At 41.7% G+C, this 20,305-nt stretch overlaps 1 protein-coding gene across 25 annotated transcripts in view; it reads left to right on the top strand.

The window, feature by feature from the left end:
* Positions 1-20,305, top strand: part of LOC138637428 (titin homolog) — a 1,151,517-nt gene that overhangs the window by 1,012,495 nt on the left and 118,717 nt on the right. For all 25 annotated transcript variants that reach the window (XM_069726100.1, XM_069726106.1, XM_069726124.1 and 22 more), the window contains 2 exons: positions 12,279-12,317; positions 18,610-18,648. In XM_069726100.1, the coding sequence (XP_069582201.1) occupies positions 12,279-12,317; positions 18,610-18,648 (78 nt within the window). The remainder of the gene's footprint in view (positions 1-12,278; positions 12,318-18,609; positions 18,649-20,305) is intronic.

Consider the following 20,305-nt stretch of genomic DNA (forward strand, 5'->3'; position numbering starts at 1 on the left):
AGGACAAAAGGGATGTCCTTATCCTGACCACCATACACCGTGACAACAGCACCCTTGTCACTGTTCGTGGGACCACAACACAAGTCCCAAAGCCAGATTGTATCCTGGATTACAATCGGTACATGGGGGGTGTGGATCTCTCAGATCAGGTCCTCCAACCATACAGTGCCATGCGAAAAGCTTACGTATGGTACAAAAAATTGGCCGTGCACATTGTACAGATGGCACTGTACAATGCTTTTGTGCTGTCCCGATCTGCAGGCAATACGGGGACCTTCCTTCAGTTTCAGGAGGTAGTCATCAAGGCCCTAATGTTTGGCACTCAGGGAGGTGAGGGTCCCAGTACTTCTGAATCTGATAGTGCCCGTATTGTCCAAGGTCAACATTTCCCAGGACAGGTTCCCCAAACAGCGAGGACAGGACGATCACAAAAACGGTGTAGAGTATGTTCCAAGAGGGGAATCCGAAAGGACACAATTTACCATTGTGAAACCTGCCCTGAGAAACCTGGCCTTTGCATTAAGGATTGCTTCAAAGCATACCACACGTCCACAAATTAATAAAAATTAGTTTATACCCTGTTGACACAACACACTGTGTAGTTTCCAACATGGGGTCACTTGTGGAGTGAGGCACTTGGAGGTTTACGGTGCTCACCACATATCTAAATAAATTCCTTGGTAGGTCCAGTTTTCAAAATGGGGTCACTTGTGGAGTGAGGCACTTGGAGGTTTACGGTGCTCACCACATATCTAAATAAATTCCTTGGTAGGTCCAGTTTTCAAAATGGTGTCACTTGTGGAGTGAGGCACTTGGAGGTTTACGGTGCTCACCACATATCTAAATAAATTCCTTGGGAGGTCCAGTTTTCAAAGTGGTGTCACTTGTGGAGTGAGGCACTTGGAGGTTTACGGTGCTCACCACATATCTAAATAAATTCCTTGGGAGGTCCAGTTTTCAAAATGGTGTCACTTGTGGAGTGAGGCACTTGGAGGTTTACGGTGCTCACCACATATCTAAATAAATTCCTTGGGAGGTCCAGTTTTCAAAATGGTGTCACTTGTGGAGTGAGGCACTTGGAGGTTTACGGTGCTCACCACATATCTAAATAAATTCCTTGGTAGGTCCAGTTTTCAAAATGGGGTCACTTGTGGAGTGAGGCACTTGGAGGTTTACGGTGCTCACCACATATCTAAATAAATTCCTTGGGAGGTCCAGTTTTCAAAATGGGGTCACTTGTGGAGTGAGGCACTTGGAGGTTTACGGTGCTCACCACATATCTAAATAAATTCCTTGGGAGGTCCAGTTTTCAAAATGGGGTCACTTGTGGAGTGAGGCACTTGGAGGTTTACGGTGCTCACCACATATCTAAATAAATTCCTTGGGAGGTCCAGTTTTCAAAATGGGGTCACTTGTGGAGGATTTCCACTGTTTAGGTACATCAGGGGCTCCGCAAATGCAACGTGACGCCTGCAGACCAATCCATCTAAGTCTGCATTCCAAATGGTGCTCCTTCCCTTCCGAGCTCTGCCATGCGCACAAACAGTGGTTTTTCCCCACATATGGGGTATCGGCGTACTCGTGAAAAATTGCACAACATTTTTTTCTTTCTATTTTGTCCTATAACCCTTGGGAAAACAAAAAAAACCTTGCTAAAGATAATTTTTGTGGAAAAAATGTGTTCTATTTTTTTTTTACGACTCATCATTATAATTTTTGGTGAGGCACTTGGAGGTTCACGGTGCTCATCACATAGCTAGATAAGTTCCTTGAAGGGTCTAGTTTCCAAAATGGGGTCACTTGTGGCGGTTTTCCACTGTTTAGGCACATCAGGGGCTCTCCAAACGGGACATGGTGTCCGATCTCAATTCCAGCCAATTTTGGTTTGTAAAAGTCAAAAGGTGCTCCTTCCCTTCCGAGCCCTGCCGTGTGCCCAAACAGTGGTTTTCCCCCACATATGGGGTATCAGTATATTCAGGATAAATTGGTCAACAACTTTAGTGGTCCATTTTCTCCTTTTACACTTGTGAAGATAAAAAAATTGTTGTTAAAAGATCATTTTTGGGGAAAAAATGTGAATTTTTATTTTCACGCCTCTATGTTCTAAACTTCTGTGAAGCACCTGGGGGTTCAAAGTGCTCACCACATAGCTAGATAAGTTCCTTGAAGGGTCTAGTTTCCAAAATGGGGTCACTTGTGGCGGTTTTCCACTGTTTAGGCACATCAGGGGCTCTCCAAATGGGACATGGTGTCCGATCTCAATTCCAGCCAATTTTGGTTTGTAAAAGTAAAAAAGGTGCTCCTTCCCTTCCGAGCCCTGCCGTGTGCCCAAACAGTGGTTTTCCCCCACATATGGGGTATCAGTGTATTCAGGATGAATTGGTCAACAACTTTAGTGGTCCATTTTCTCCTTTTACACTTGTGAAGATAAAAAAATTGTTGTTAAAAGATCATTTTTGGGGAAAAAATGTGAATTTTTATTTTCACGCCTCTACGTTCTAAACTTCTGTGAAGCACCTGGGGGTTCAAAGTGCTCACCACATAGCTAGATAAGTTCCTTGAAGGGTCTAGCTTCCAAAATGGGGTCACTTGTGGCGGTTTTCCACTGTTTAGGCACATCAGGGGCTCTCCAAACGGGACATGGTGTCCGATCTCAATTCCAGCCAATTTTGGTTTGCAAAAGTCAAAAGGTGCTCCTTCCATTCCGAGCCCTGCCGTGTGCCCAAACAGTGGTTTTCCCCCACATATGGGGTATCAGTGTATTCAGGATAAATTGGTCAACAACTTTAGTTGTCCATTTTCTCCTTTTACACTTGTGAAGATAAAAAAATTGTTGTAAAAAGATCATTTTTGGGGAAAAAATGTGAATTTTTATTTTCACGCCTCTACGTTCTAAACTTCTGTGAAGCACCTGGGGGTTCAAAGTGCTCACCACATAGCTAGATAAGTTCCTTGAAGGGTCTAGTTTCCAAAATGGGGTCACTTGTGGTGGTTTTCCACTGTTTAGGCACATCAGGGGCTCTCCAAACGGGACATGGTGTCCGATCTCAATTCCAGCCAATTTTGGTTTGTAAAAGTCAAAAGGTGCTCCTTCCCTTCCGAGCCCTGCCGTGTGCCCAAACAGTGGTTTTCCCCCACATATGGGGTATCAGTGTATTCAGGATAAATTGGTCAACAACTTTAGTGGTCCATTTTATCCTTTTACACTTGTGAAGATAAAAAAATTGTTGTTAAAAATCATTTTTGGGGAAAAAATTTGAATTTTTATTTTCACGCCTCTACGTTCTAAACTTCTGTGAAGCACCTGGGGGTTCAAAGTGCTCACCACATAGCTAGATAAGTTCCTTGAAGGGTCTAGTTTCCAAAATGGGGTCACTTGTGGCGGTTTTCCACTGTTTAGGCACATCAGGGGCTCTCCAAACGGGACATGGTGTCCGATCTCAATTCCAGCCAATTTTGGTTTGTAAAAGTCAAAAGGCGCTCCTTCCCTTCCGAGCCCTGCCGTGTGCCCAAACAGTGGTTTTCCCCCACATATGGGGTATCAGTGTATTCAGGATGAATTGGTCAACAACGTTAGTGGTCCATTTTCTCCTTTTACACTTGTGAAGATAAAAAAATTGTTGTTAAAATATCATTTTTGGGGAAAAAATGTGAATTTTTATTTTCACGCCTCTACGTTCTAAACTTCTGTGAAGCACCTGGGGGTTCAATGTGCTCACCACATAGCTAGATAAGTTCCTTGAAGGGTCTAGTTTCCAAAATGGGGTCACTTGTGGCGGTTTTCCACTGTTTAGGCACATCAGGGGCTCTCCAAACGGGACATGGTGTCCGATCTCAATTCCAGCCAATTTTGGTTTGAAATAGTCAAACGGCGCTCCTTCCCTTCCGAGCCCTGCCGTGCGCCCAAACAGTGGTTTTCTCCCACATATGGGGTATCAGTGTATTCAGAAGGAATTGCACAACAACTTTCATGGTCCATTTTCTTCTTTTACCCTTGTGAAAATAAAAAAAATGTTGCTAAAAATCATTATGTGGAAAAAAAAGTTAAATGTTATTTTTTTCCTTCCACAGTCCGTTAATTCCTGTGAAGCACCTGAAGGGTTAATAAACTTCTTGAATGTGGTTTTGAGTACCTCGGGGGGTATAGTTTTTAGAATGGTGTCACTTTTGGGTATTTTAAATCCTATAAGCCTCTCAAAGTGACTTCAAATATGATGTGGTCCCTACAAAAAATGGTTTTATAAAAGTTGTTGAAAAAATGAGAAATCGCTGTTTAACTTTTAACCCTTATAACTCCCTAAGGAAAAAAAAATTGGTTCCAAAATGTTGCTGATGTAAAGTAGACATGTGGGAAATGTTATTTATTAACTAATTTGTGCGATATGAGTCTCTAATGCAAGGGTATAAAAATTCAAAGTTTGAAAATTGCAAAATTTTCAAAATTTTCGCCAAATTTCCGTTTTTTTTCACAAAGAAACGAAGGTAATATCAAATAAATTTTACCACTATCATGAAGTACAATATGTCACGAGAAAACAATGTCAGAATCGCCAGGATCCGTTGAAGCGTTTCAGAGTTATTACCTCATAAAGTGACAGTGGTCAGAATTGTAAAAATTGGCCCTGTCACTTAGGTGAAAACAGGCTTCGGGGTGAAGGGGTTAAAGGAGTTTCCTAATATTTAAAAATTGTAAGAGTATGTGCTCTCTATGGGTTTTTTTTTCAGGCGGATTCCGCTGTGGAAACTGCCTGAAAAATCTATCAAAAAATGTTAAAAAGAATGATCGTTATCAATTCTTTGCTCATATGATCAGACTGTTGAATGTTTTCATGTTTCTAAAATCAGTAGGCGATTAAAAAATTGACATGTTTATTCTTCTGATGTTTTCCACTCAGAAGATACCCTGGACTTTACAATACAAGTCAATAAGCTCAAAAGAGCCTTGCGCTTTTGTGTGTGTAAAAAAAAAATGCTAGTAGTTTCTTCATTATTCAATGAAGTGAAAAAATTAGGATATGATCACATGGCTTCTATTAGCTATTGAGTTTTCCCAGGCAAAGCCGACAGACATTTTCCAGAAGCGGTTTTATTGGCACCTGTGTCATCATTTTTGCAGTTGCCACACTGCCATGCTTCTTTTATTCTACACCTCCCAAAGAATGAACCTTTTTTAACAGCTTATTGTCTCCAAATCCTGAAGCCGTTACAAGAAATCACATACGCCATAACATTTGCCCAGCAATGTCGTCTTGACATTGCTGTGCATTATGTCCATTTTTTGCTGTGGTTTTGAGTGGTTTTGAGTGGAATCAATCTAAGACCTCAGTCACACATCAGTATTTAGCATCAGCATTTGTTTGGAAACATTAAGGCCGGCTTCACACTCAGAGTATGAAAATACGGTCCGTATATTACGGCCGTAATACGCTGAAAAGTCCCGAAAATAGTGGTCCGTAGCTCCTCCGTAGGCAAGGTGTTTCAGCGTTTTTTGCGCATGGCATCCTCCGTATGTAATCCGTATGTCATCCGTACTGCGTGTTTTTATCGCAGGCTTGCAAAACCGACATACGGATATACAAGGGATCCATGTGTTAAAAAAAAATATATATATACTGTCTATATATATATATATGTATATATATATATATATATATGTCAGTAGACACATATATGTATATATATTAATATTTCATCCAGCGCGATATAGCAGAAAGCCGGTAATTCAATTACCGGCTTTTGCTTTCTCCTTCCTAAACCCAACATGATATGAGACCTGGTTTACATACAGTAAACCATCTCATATCACCATATCCCGCACAATTTTCTCCACCAGAGTGGTAAAGCCAGTGACTGAGGGCAGATATTTCCTAGAAAGCTCCCTGGCTCGAGTTCATATGAGGACAACCAGCAGAGGGCGCCTCTTATGATCTCGAGCCAGGGAGCTTCCTAGGAAAGTTCCCACGACCAAGGAACAGCCAGCAGAGGGCGCCTCACCGCAAATGCAGGTAAATATAGGTCAATGACCTACTTTACCTTCATTCCCCGGGGTTTTGCAGACATGAGCAATGTTGCATTAGCAAAGCTTGTGGCTGCAAAATATTTTAACCCCTTCAGATGGATTTACATCGTTGGACTTTACAGATCTGCAGAAGGTAAGGATATTGTTGGTTTATTATGTTTTTTTTGTTACAGAACGAGGGTCTTCAGTGATTGGATTGGGCGTTCAATAAAATATTAAAACAACCTTTGTTTTTATTTCATTAAAATAATGTTTAATAATGTGTTTGTGTATTTTTTTAACCCTTTACTAGTATTGGATTAATAATGGATAGGTATCATAATTGACGCCTCTCCATTATTAATTTGGCTTAATGTCACCTTACAATAGCAAGGTGGCATTAACGCTACATTACCCCATATCCCACCGCTACACGGGAATGGGAAATGAGTGGCCAAGTGCCAGAATAGGCGCATCTTCCAGATGTGCCTTTTCTGGGGTGGCTGGGGGCAGGTGTTTTTAGCCAGGGGGGGGCCAATAACCATGGACCCTCTCCAGGCTATTAATATCTGCTCTCAGTCACTGGCTTTACCACTCTGGTGGAGAAAATTGTGCGGGAGCCCACGCCAATTTTTTCCGCCATTTAACCCCTTAATTTACTAGCTAGAACGGCCAAGTTTTGCATAGACACACTACTGACATTAGTAGTGTGGAATATGCAAAAAAAATGGTGATATGAGATGGTTTACTGTATGTAAACCATGTCTCATATCATGTCGGGTTTAGGAAGGAGATAGCAAAAGTCGGTAATTGAATTACCGGCTTTAAAGCTGTCTAGCGCTGGAAGAAATATTAATATATATATATATATATATATGTGTCTCACTGACATATATATATATATATATATATATACCTATTCTATGTGTAGACATTTATTCTACCTATTCTACTGTAAGCTGTCAGTGTGATTTTACTGTACACCGCACTGAATTGCCGGCTTTTCTCTCTAACAGCGCTGCGTATTTCTCGCAAGTCACACTGCTGGTCCGTGTGTGATCCGTATTTTTGGGGCTTCCATAGACTTTCATTGACGTTTAATTTGCGCAATACGGTGACAATCGCAGCATGCTGCGATTTTCTACGGCCGTAGAAAGCTGTATAATACTGATCAGTTTAATACGGCAGATAGGAGCAGGGGCATAGAGAATAATTGTGCCATATGTTTTGCGAGTTTTACGGACGTAGTTTCTGCGCTCTTACGTCCGTAAAACTCGCAAGTGTGAAGCCGGCCTAAAAGTAAAGAAAAACTTTAACAGACGCCTCTTCTATGTTTTGGAGACACTCCTGGTTTCGGCACATAAATACTGATCAAAAATACTGATGTTTGAATGAAGCCTAAATCATCAAAATGGAAAACTATGCACATAATCCGAGCTACAAATATATGTAGTAAATTCCTGAGGAAGGAGTCATTTGACTCCGAAACGCGTAGAATAAAACCACCATTTTTTATAAATGCGTCTGGACCTTCATCTTATTCAGTAGCATGGATTATGTCCACAGTTTTCCATCCTGAGGATTTCTAACATGGTCACTTGTTGACCGGAGGATCTGCTGCAGCTGACATCTCTATGGTATCTACACGCTTTTTTAAAAGGATCATCAGGTTAGTACAATCTGAACACGTTTTAATTGTCCACCAGATAAGACCTTATTTGTGCTGATCTCTCCTCCAGTTCTATCCTAAAGCCTAAGTAACATATTGTATGCACATGTCCTATAAAAAACTATGGGAAACTACAGAAAAAAACACAAAAGTCTCTTCAGGAAAAAAAACTCCAGTGTCCTTGAGTGTCTTCTGCTTGATAAACTCTTAAGGTACCGTTACACTTAACGATTTACCAACGATCACGACCAGCGATACGACCTGGCCGTGATCGTTGGTAAGTCATTGTGTGGTCGCTGGAGAGCTGTCACACAGACAGCTCTCCAGCGACCAACGATGCCGAAGTCCCCGGGTAACCAGGGTAAACATCGGGTTACTAAGCGCAGGGCAGCGCTTAGTAACCCGATGTTTACCCTGGTTACCATTGTAAAAGTAAAAAAAAAACACTACATACTTACATTCCTGTCGCGTCCCCCAGCGTCAGCTTCCCTGCACTGTGTAAGCGCCGGCCGTAAAGCAGAGCGGTGACGTCACCGCTGTGCTCTGCTTTACGGCCGGCCGGCGCTGACACTAGGGGACGCAGGGAAGCTGACGCTGAAGGATGCGACAGGAATGTAAGTATGTAGTGTTTTTTTTTTTTTACTTTTACAATGGTAACCAGGGTAAACATCGGGTTACTAAGCGTGGCCATGCGCTTAGTAACCCGATGTTTACCCTGGTTACCCGGGGACTTCGGCATCGTTGGTCGCTGGAGAGATCGGCGTCACACACGCTGATTCAGCGATGTCAGCGGGTGATCCAGCGATGAAATAAAGTCCTGATCATTCCCCAGCGACCAACGATCTCCCAGCAGGGGCCTGATCATTGGTCGCTGTCACGCATAACGATTTCATTAACGATATCATTGTTACGTCACAAAAAGCAACGATATCGTTAACGATATCGTTATGTGTGACGGTACCTTTAGGTTCTCCTAAGTTTAATTTATGTCCTGCGCACATACTCTGAGTTTAGTTACTTTCTAATGTAATTAAAAAATGAAGCGTTGTGCCAGTATCCAGTAGTCGGAGTACTTTTGTAAAACCAATGCAATTCAAGATAAAAAGGCTTCTTTGGGAGCACATACACGGTGTGTGTAATTGGTGTGCTAAATCCAGAGAAATATACAGGCCGCTTGATGTTGGTCCAACTTTTTATTTTGCTCTCTATGAAATCGAGGGTCTGGCTGAAAGAACCGGACTGAGTGGTTGTGCATCATGAGTAACAGATGCTGATGTTTGTACTTTTTGTGTTATTTTATTCTTAATTTAAAGTTTGTACTTCCATCCTTTTGCATATTAGGAAAACTACTCTGAAAAGATTTTTCACCCCAAAGTAATTATTTGCAGATTTAGCTCTTTCAAAAAAAAGTCCAGCAAAGCATTTACATGGCCAGTACCTGCTTCCATCACTGAGAAGTAAGGATTTCAATTTATATGTAAATGTGGCTAAATAACTAATGTAAATCTGTAGCCTCTGTCACTGCAGCTCTATTTTGCTCCCTGCTGCCTACTGCTCGACTGACAGCTCATTTACCTGAAGTCACACAGCGTAGAGGCTGACAGTAAAGCAGGGTGAGGAGGTACTAGTTGGGGAATAAAGCTAGAGTGAGATATAGCTCTATTCCTCTAATGGAGGAACGGATTGGTCATGTAAAGTTGTTGCTACTAGATTTGTCCTTGAAATACCTAAATGCATATCTAAAAAAAAAAAATTTGGCGGGATTGAAATCCTTCTGACAGATTTCCTTCGAGTCCGGGGTCACACTAGCGATGAATACGGACGAGTGCTATGAGTTAAAACATCACATAGAACTTGGACCAGTATTCATCTATGGGGCAGCTCACATCAGCTTTTTTTTTCTCGGCCTTTTTCAACATGCAAGTGAAATCTCAGCATGATTGTCACCGACTCTCGGCCGAGTTTTGGCTCACTCGCACCCATATAATACGGGTGAGATAACGCACATCACTCAGATATCATCAGAGTGATGTGCGATATCCACTGATCCCGCAATGGAGGAGATGGAAAAATTCATTTCTCCGCCTCCTCCTCAGCTGTGATCCGATCGTCTCTGTGCAAGAACCTCGGAGCACAGACGCAGGACACTCGGCTCCTGCTCACAGCAAAGCAGGAGCCGAGTGGTCCTTAGCATATCACATCCGATGCTCTTGCATCGGATGCCATATGCTAGTCTAACCCTGGCCTAAGAACTAGACTGTAACGTGGACACTCCATTATAAAATATGTTGTGCTTAATCCATTACAATTTTATACATTTTATACTGATGCAAAGTAAGTTTTCCTTAAGGATTTCCATAAATTTAGTTGCAATTATTTTAGTTCCTTAACTAAAGCATGCTGTGTTCTTTGTTCTGCAAACATTATGGAACGGAGGCTCTGATGCAAGTGTGAACGTATCCTAAGCTGAATAAACATTGATAAATTAAAAATGTCATTGGATGATTGTCTTCAATCCTTCTTTTTTAATATCTGCGGTAGTTTGTTCCTTTTAGATGAAAAAAATATTTTAAGTTCTCATGCTCATTGATGTATTTATGCATACTTTTTGGATGCGATAAAACCAAAGGGATTGAATTAATTGACACTCATTGTTCAGTTTTGTTGTGTAGCATATTCAAGTTCTTTGTATCTGTCATATACCTCATCATGTACAGTAATTAGCACGAAACAGGGATACCTCCCAAAAATAATGAATTGCCTAATTATGTATATATATATATATATATATATATATATATATATATATATATACCCGTGTATATCAAATATAAAATTTATTCGGAGGTAACATATAATTTTTATTAATCTGTAATTTTTATTAATAGATAGCTTAAAACAATGAGATAAAGAAAATCCATACATATATCCATAAAATATATAAAAACACTTTTTGTATATTAATAAAAAGACGCAAGTAAATGCAGTATACCATTCATTATAGAATACACTGACATCAGTAATTGGCTTATAAATGTGTAAATACTAAATTTATAGTGCACATATAATGCCAACAAGTAATGTGCATAAAAATATAAAAAATAAATACCAAACTTTATAAAGTACATATATAAAATTTCATCAACAAATCCATGATAATCGTGTAGTGAAAGTGCAAAATATAAGCTCTATTCAAAGTGCAAAAGTGCAATTTGCTAAACCGCCAGTAGGAGTCACTGTCTCCATATACATATTAATTAGACCAGGGCAATAATATAACTGTAAGCTATGTACTTGTGGAGAGTGACATACCATCTCTGGCTTGTCAAGGTAAGGAGGCTTATTCGCCGTGCAATGCTCCTCTGGGAAATTAAATATGCAAATTTCCTCTTCTGAGAAAAAGAGGACTTAAACTCTATAGTGCCACCTGTTGGAGCATTGCACGGCGAATAAGCCTCCTTACCTTGACAAGCCAGAGATGGTATGTTACTCTCCACAAGGAGAAACAATACTCCTTAGACCCCAGTCCAGAGCCTCTCATCTAGCCAAATCAGTTCTCCTGCTTCGCACTGACGAGGGCCAACAGCCCGAAACACCGTGTCTGCGAATTGAGATACTAATTTGGCTTTAATCCTAAGTCATATTGCATGACTCGTTAAAGAGTTGATTGTGACTTGTAGGATCGCTACTTCCAACAGGTGGCGCTATAGAGTTTAAGTCCTCTTTTTCTCAGAAGAGGCAATTTGCATAGCTATGTACTTAAAATTTAAGCCTCAAAAACAAAAGAATGAAGTATAATAAGATGCATACAGAGCGATATAGTGTATACCTGGTCTCCTGGAATGGCGTCCAACACCCGACGCGCGTTTCGGCATGATGCCTTCGTCATCATTTACAGGAATACTTATTATTTAGACAATATAAATTAGATTATCACATTGATACATACATATCAAGAATAATTCTTAAGAAATCCCACCATGAAGTCATAGTCGCCATATCCTGAGTCACTAGAACTATATTTATTCTGTTACTTAAAGGGAATCTGTCAGCAGGTTTTTGCTACCTCAGCAGCATTAAATAGGCAAAGACAAGCTGAAACTAACAATATATCACTTAGATTAATGGGTGCAGCGGTTCTGATACAATCAGAGTTTTAGATTTATCATGAAGCAGAGTTGATGAAGCTCTGCTTCATCAGCTCTGCTTCATGATAAAGCAGAGCTGATGATGCTAACCCCACCCACACCAGGCTCTGTATATGAAATGTCCATAGACAGAAAGGCACTAATCACAGGAGGCGTCACACCAGGGCTCACAGACCAGCTAGTCACAGCAATGATATGCTCATGGTTCTAAAACAATCATTGTAAGGAAACAAAACTTCAGTGCTTGATAAGAAAGGCAACACTGAAATTTGTTTTTAACTCCTACAGCATACTGACTTCAGCTTACATAGCAAAAACCTGCTGACAGATTCCCTTTTAGCTATATTTACAAAAAAAATCAAAAAATACTGTTGACAATATTCTATGGTTATTATATCCTATGTACGACACATAACAAAAAATATGTTTTGCGTTTAATTATGTGTTTTCTTACAACCAACAGAGAAAAAACGGGAAGAGGCACCTGCAGAGTTAAAGAAAGGTAATCATGAAGCTTAGATTTTTTTATGTGGTACATTAAAACGTTATTCTCAATTCCGTCAGGTTGGATGGTGAACGTTGGTGGACAGCCATTTTCAGGTCTCTCCAGAGATGCTCAATTGGGTTTAGGTCAGAGCTCTGGCTGGGCCAGTCAAGAATGGTCACAGAGTTGTTCTGAAGCCACTCCATTGTTATTTTAGCTTTGTGCTTAGTGTCATTGTCTTGTTGGAAGGTGAACCTTTGGCCACGTCTGAGGTCCAGAGCACTCTGGAAGAGGTTTTCATTCAGGATTTCTCTGTACTAGGCCGCATTCATGTTTCCTTCAATGACAACCTGTCTTCCTGTCCCTGTAGCTGAAAAACACCCACATAGCATGACGCTGCCACCACCATATTTCACTGTTGGGATTGTATTGGGCAGGTACTGAGCAGTGCCTGGTTTTCTCCACACGTACTGCTTAGAATTATCATCAAAAAGGTCTATCTTCATCTCATCAGACCAGAGAATCGTATTTCTCATGGTCTGGGAATCCTTCATGTGTTTTTTAGCAAACTCTATGTGGGCTTTCATATATCTTGCAATGAGGAGAGGCTTCCGCGGGCCACTCTGCCATAAAAGCCTGACTGGTGGAGGGCTGCAGCAATAGTTGACTTTGTGGAACTTTCTCCCATCTCCCTACTGCATCTCTGGAGCTCAGCCACAGTGATCTTGGGGTTCTTCTTTACCTCTCTCACCAAGGCTCTTCTCCCACGATTGCTCAGTTTGGCGGGACAGTCAGGTCTAGGAAGACTTCTAGTGGTCCCAAACTTTTTTCATTTAAGGATTATAGAGGCCACTGTGCTCTTAGGATCTTTGAGTACTGCAGAAATTCTGTTGTAACCTTGGCCAGATCTGTGCCTTGTCACAATTTTGACTCTGAGCTTCTCGGCCAGTTCCTTTAACCTCATGACTCTCATTTGGTCTAACATGCACTGTGAGCTGTGAGATCTTATGTAGACAGGTATGTGCCTTTCTAAAGGTACCATCACACATAACGATACTGTTAACGATATCGTTGCTTTTTGTGATGTAGCAACGATATCGTTAACAAAATCGTTATGCGTGATATCGACCAACGATCAGGCCCCTGCTGGGAGATCGTTGGTCGCTGGGGAATGATCAGGACTTTATTTCGTTGCTGGATCACCCGCTGACATCGCTAAATCAGCGTGTGTGATGCCGATTCAGTGATGTCTTCACTGGTAACCAGGGTAAACATCGGGTTACTAAGGGCAGGGCTGCGCTTAGTAACCCGATGTTTACCCTGATTACCATTGTAAAAGTAAAAAAAAAAACACTACATACTTACATTCCTGTCACGTCCTTCAGCGTCAGCTTCCCTGCATCCCCCAGTGTCAGCGCCGGCCAGCCGTAAAGCAGAGCACAGCGGTGACGTCACCGCTCTGCTTTCCGGCCAGCGCTTACACAGTGCAGGGAAGCTGACGCTGGGGGACGCGACAGGAATAGTAACCCGATGTTTACCCTGGTTATCCGGGAACCTCGGCATCGTTGGTCGCTGGAGAGCTGTCTGTGTGACAGCTCTCCAGCGACCACACAATGACTTACCAACGATCACGGCCAGGTCGTATCGCTGGTCGTGATCGTTGGTAAATCGTTAAGTGTAACGGTACCTTAAATCAAGTCCTATCAGTTTAAGTAAACACAGCTGAACTCCAATGAAGGAGATGAAACATTTCAAGGAGGATCACAAGGAGAAGGACGGCATGTGACTTAAAAATGAGTGTCTGAGCAAATGGTCTTATTACCATGTGATATTTCAGTTTTTCTTTTTTATTACATTTGAAATAATTTCTACATTTCAGTTTTTTTCCATCAAGATGGGGTGCAGTGTGTACATTAATGTGAAAAAAATGAACTTTTTTAAATTTACCAAATGGCTGCGATGAAACAGAATGAAAATTTTTAAGGGGTCTTTCCATACATACTGTACTTGACGAAGCTCTCCTAGGTAACAAGCTGTGTACTATGGAAGATAAAAGTTCCCATAGCAGGACAATGACAGCAGATAGAGAAGCTTATCTTCATATTGCCTATACCAATTATAATAATATGAAAATACCACAATAAAGTATTTCTGAATATGAAATCCATATAATATTATAGATTGTATATTAAAGTAATATAAGGCCAGGTTCACATTTGCATTCCGGGGCTTTGTGGAGGGCTGTGTACTTCCTCCGTTAAGCCCCACCTACTTCCACATACTTCTGCATGCGTCCTGCATACCTATCTTTAACATTGGGTATGCAGGACAGGCGGATGTATGCGGATGCACTGTTTTGCAACTTGTTGCGTTCTCGTATGGTTGGCTGGCGCGTCAAAACAATGCATCCGCATACATCCGCTTGTCCTGTGTACCCAATGTTAAAGATAGGTATGCAGGACGCTTGAAGAAGCATGCGGAAGTTAGTGGAGCATAGGCAGGGCTTAATGGAGGACGCAGCCCTCCGCAAAGCCCCCGAATGCAAATGTGAACTTAGGGTAAGAAATCCGAAATATTCAAAACTGCAGGCTGTTATATTTTGCTTCAAATATTTATATACCTTCAGTAGGTGTTTATATTATCAACCTACACAAAGAATCACACATTCACTTATCTATAATATAAGGCTGGGAGCGTCACTCTGTCCGAAGCCTTTATAGACTGCGCAAGCGCCGGCGCAGTCTGGACCCCACAGAGTGATGCTCCCAGGAGATCGCGGTATGCGTAAGCACTGAACGCACACCGCGATCTCCAACGGAGAGGCAGGGACGTGCCATGAGGGTGAGTATAAGCTATATTCACCTGTCTTTCCCATTCCAGCGCTGTGCGCTGCTCCATCTTCCGGGTCCTCTGCCTGTGACGTTCACAGTTCAGAGGGCCCGATGACGCGCTTAATGCGCGCCACCCTCTGACTGAACAGTCACAGCCACAGGACCCAGAACACAGAGCGGCACGCAGCGCTGGGTCGGGACAGACAGGTGAATATAGCAAGTTTCGGGGGCCAGAGCTAGCGGTGATACCGGCACCTGACCCCCACAGCGCGCCGGTGTCCCCGCCTGCTCAGGCCCCCCAGCACTCGGCACCCAGCGACGATAGGTGAGTATGTTATTTTTTTTTATATATATCGCAGCAGCATACGGGGCATATAATACAATGGGGCATCTTATGGGGCCATCAACATTTATGGAGCAGCATATGGGGCATATAGTATGGAGCATCTTATGGGGGCCATAAACCTTTATGGAGCAGCATACGGGGCATATAGTATGGAGCCTCTTATGGGCGCCATAAACCTTTATGAAGCAGTGTACGGGGCATATACTATGGAGCATCTTATGGGGGCCATAAACCTTTATGGAGCAGCATACGGGGCATATACTATGAAGCATCTTATGGGGGCCATCAACCATAATGCAGCAGCATACGGGGCATATACTATGGAGCATCTTATGGGGGCCATCAACCATAATGGAGCAGCATATGAGGCATATACTATGGAGCATCTTATGGGGGCCATCAACCATAATGCAGCAGCATATGGGGCATATACTATGGAGCATCTTATGGGGGCCATAAACCTTTATGGAGCAGCATACGGGGCATATACTATGAAGCATCTTATGGGTGCCATCAACCATAATGCAGCAGCATACGGGGCATATACTATGGAGCATCTTATGGGGGCCATCAACCATAATGGAGCAGCATATGAGGCATATACTATGGAGCATCTTATGGGGGCCATCAACCATAATGCAGCAGCATATGGGGCATATACTATGGAGCATCTTATGGGGGCCATCAACCAAAATGCAGCAGCATACGGGGCATATACTATGGAGCATCTTATGGGGGCCATCAACCATAATGCAGCAGCATACGGGGCATATACTATGGAGCATCTTATGGGGCCATCAACCTTTATGGAGCAGCGTATGGGGCATATGGATGGGAGCAGCAAATTACAGAACGGTGGCGCAGGATGGGAGCAGCACATGACAGAACTGGGGCGCAGGATGGGAGCAGCCCATGACAGAATAGGGCAGCCCATGACAGAATAGGGCAGCACATGACAGAACGGGGGTGCAGGATTGAAGCTGCACATGACAGGATGGGGGCACAGGATGGGAGCAGCAAATGACAGAATGGAGGCGCAGGATAGGTGCAGCACATGTGAGAATGGTGGCGCAGGATGGGTGCAGCACATGTCAGAATGGAGGTGCAGGATGGGTGCAGCACATGTGAGAATGGGGGCGCAGGATGGGAGCAGCACATGTCAGAATGGGGGCACAGGATGGGAGCAGCACATGACAGAATGGGGGCACAGGATGGGTGCAGCACATGACAGGATGGGGGCGCAAGATGGAGCAGCACATGACAGGATGGGGGCACAGGATGGAGCAGCTCATGACAGGATGGGGACGCAAGATGGAGCAGCACATGACAGGATGGGGACGCAGGATGGAGCAGCACATACCAGGATGGAGACCATATACCAATATAAATGCTCGCCACCCGGGCGTAGAACGGGTTCAATAGCTAGTGTATGTATAATGGCAAACAGCTTTATTTCCTTATAATAATATATTTTCAAAGCACATAAGATAAGGATAAAAGTGAAGTCAGCTTGTAACAAGAAGAATTTGTAAACTATGGGGGTACTCACATTGTGTATCATACAAGTATAATATATCATCAATAAGTTTTATTGGTGATACCACATTTAATGTCTAGCAATAAATGAATGCAGAAGTACATGAAATAACAATGAACAGGCAGAGAGAAAACAGAATGCATACAATAGCAATAACCACTCAGAGGAGCTCCCAGGCTTTCTTTTGAATCCATACTCTGGTCTGTGTGTTTATTGTTATTGTATGTATTGTATATATACTCTCTTTCTCTCTGCAAACTACATTTTGTGTGTAGGCACAAACAGGAGTTTTACACTCATGTTGTCTGAGCTTTCCAATTCTCAGAGGGCTTGTAGCCTCTGCTTTCTGTTCAATCTGTACTCTGTTCTGTGTGACCACTTAGACAAGAGTTGCGCACCTCATCTAAGAAAAGGATTAAGCTGTGAATGTCATCTAGGAATTCCGATTGGGAGGGGGTCCAAACACCTAAAATCCAAACCCCCACCAATATTCAGATAATAAAATAAACAAGTGTCCAGAAGGCGCTGCCCTTAAAACTGAATCAATTTGCAGCAAATATAATGATGAAGACCACCCTATTCATCCAAAGATAAACACTATAATAGATATATATAAAATGTATATTCGCGCTAAAACGTCAGTATATCTTTATTTATATTTTTATACTGACGTTTTAGCGCAAATATACATTTTATATATATCTAATATTCAGATAATGTAAATGTCTAAATATATAGTATATGCAACAAATCCTGCTAAAGGTTTAGTTACTCTTTAAGTATAATAAAAATATTTGGAATTTATGGTCGCCAAGGTAATTATAGCTATCTCTTACTATGCTAACATCACATCTAATTGACAATCAATGCAAACTTTAAGATAAAGTTATGTAGTTATGTACGCATTCTTTGCGTCTGGAGGAGAGAAGGTTTTTCCACCAACATAGAAGAGGATTCTTTACTGTTAGGGCAGTGAAAATCTGGAATTGCTTGCCTGAGGAGGTGGTGATGGCGAACTCAGTCGAGGGGTTCAAGAGAGGCCTGGATGTCTTCCTGGAGCAGAACAATATTGTATCATACAATTATTAGGTTCTGTAGAAGGACGTAGATCTGGGGATTTATTATGATGGAATATAGGCTGAACTGGATGGACAAATGTCTTTTTTCGGCCTTACTAACTATGTTACTATGTTACTATGTTACTATGTAAAGGCATACAGTATCTCCTATCTGATTTCATGGGGGGTCTCCTTAGTTTAACTCAAATGACAATGTTGGGAAAAGAATGACCAATCATAATTATTTTTAGCCGCAAACCTTGGGGCAGTAAGCCACTGCCAGTGGTATTATTCACAACTCTGTATTAGAACCACATGCGCACATGGCCAAACTGAGCATGCATATGTATGGGAAAAGGGATCAGAAGGAATAAATGTAAGCAAAACAACCTTAAGGCTACAACTATTATATGGTTCTTATACCTTAAATATTGGTGTCTGAGTTCTGGAGTTGATTGTAGTCATTATCATTATTATTTATTTTAAGAGCATTGCTGTTAAAATACTGGGATTTAAATATATTACTTTTCTTTCTTAGAAACCCTGGAGATAACTGCCAAGAAAGAATCAAAGAAAGGTAATTTTATATTACACCCTTACATTGTAATAAATAGATTACTTATCCATTTTTGCACACTTCCTCCTCTTATTGGCATGTACTGCTGTATACAGTTACAGTAGTATTTAACTCTGTTGTGGTTCATGTATACAAGAAGCCAACGAAATGTCTCAGTCAAAGAACAAAGTTTTTTTCATGAGGATCACTGTATGCAAGTTGTGCAAGTTGGTCTTACAGTGCCTTGCGAAAGTATTTGGCTCCCTGGAACTTTTCAACCTTTTCCCACATACAGTATCATGCTTCAAACATAAAGATACCAAATGTAAATTTTTGGTGAAGAATCAACAACAAGCGGAACACAATTGTGAAGTTGAATGAAATTTATTGGTTATTTTAAATTTTTGTGGGAAATCAAAAACTGAAAAGTGGCGCGTGCAATATTATTCGGCCCCTTTAACTTAATACTTTGTTGCACCACCTTTAACTGCGATTACAGCGGTAAGTCACTTGGGGTATGTCTTTATCACTTTTGTACATAGAGAAACTGAAATTCTTGCCCAGTCTTCATTGGCAAACAGCTCAAGCTAAGTCAGGTTTGATGGAGATCATTTGTGAAAAGCAGTTTTCAGCTCTTTCCACAGATTCTAGATTGGATTGCGGTCTGAACTTTGACTTTGACTTGGCCAATCTAACACCTAGATACGTTTATTTGTGAACCATTTCATTGTAGATTTTGCTTTATGTTTGGGATCATTGTCTTTTGGAAGAGAAATCTCCATCCCAGTCTCAGGTCTTTTGCAGACTCCAACAGGTTTTCTTCAAGAATGGTCCTGTATTTGGCTCCATCCATCTTCCCATCAATTTTAACCATCTTCCCTGTTCCTGCTAAAGAAAAGCAGGCCCAAACCATGATGCTGCCACCACCATATTTGACAGTGGGGATGGTGTGTTCAGGGTGATGAGCTGTGTTGCCTTTACGCCAAACATATCGTTTGGCATTGTTGCCAAAAAGTTCAATTTTGGTTTCATCTGTCCAGAGCACCTTCTTCCACATGTTTGGTGTGTCTCACAGGTGGCTTGTTGCAAACTTTAAGCAACACTTTTTATAGATATCTTTGAGAAATGACTTTCTTCTTGCCACTCTTCCATAAAGGCCAGATTTGTGCAGTGTATGACTGATTGTTGTCCTATGGACAGAGTGTCCCACCTCAGCTGTAGATCTCTGCAGTTCATCCAGAATGATCATGGGCCTCTTGGCTGCATCTCTGATCAGTCTACTCCTTGTTTGTGATGAAAGTTTAGAGAGACGGCCGGGTCTTAGTAGATTTGCAGTGGTATGATACTCCTTCCATTTCAATATGATCGCTTGCACAGTGCTGCTTGGGATGTTTAAAGTTTTGGAAATCAATTTGTATCCAAATCCAGCTTTAAACCTCTCCACAACAGCATCACGGACCTGCATGTTGTGTTCCTTGGTCTTCATGATGCTCTCTGTGCTTCAAACAGAACCCTGAGACTATGACAGAGCAGGTGCATTTATATGGAGACTTGATTACACACAGGTGGATTATATTCATCATCATTAGGCATTTCGGACAACATTGGATCATTCAGAGATCCACAATGAACTTCTGGAGTGAGTTTGCTGCACTGAAAGTAAAGGAGCCGAAAAATA

The sequence above is a fragment of the Ranitomeya imitator genome, chromosome 5, assembly GCF_032444005.1.
Source record: "Ranitomeya imitator isolate aRanImi1 chromosome 5, aRanImi1.pri, whole genome shotgun sequence".
NCBI classification, from domain to species: domain Eukaryota; kingdom Metazoa; phylum Chordata; class Amphibia; order Anura; family Dendrobatidae; genus Ranitomeya; species Ranitomeya imitator.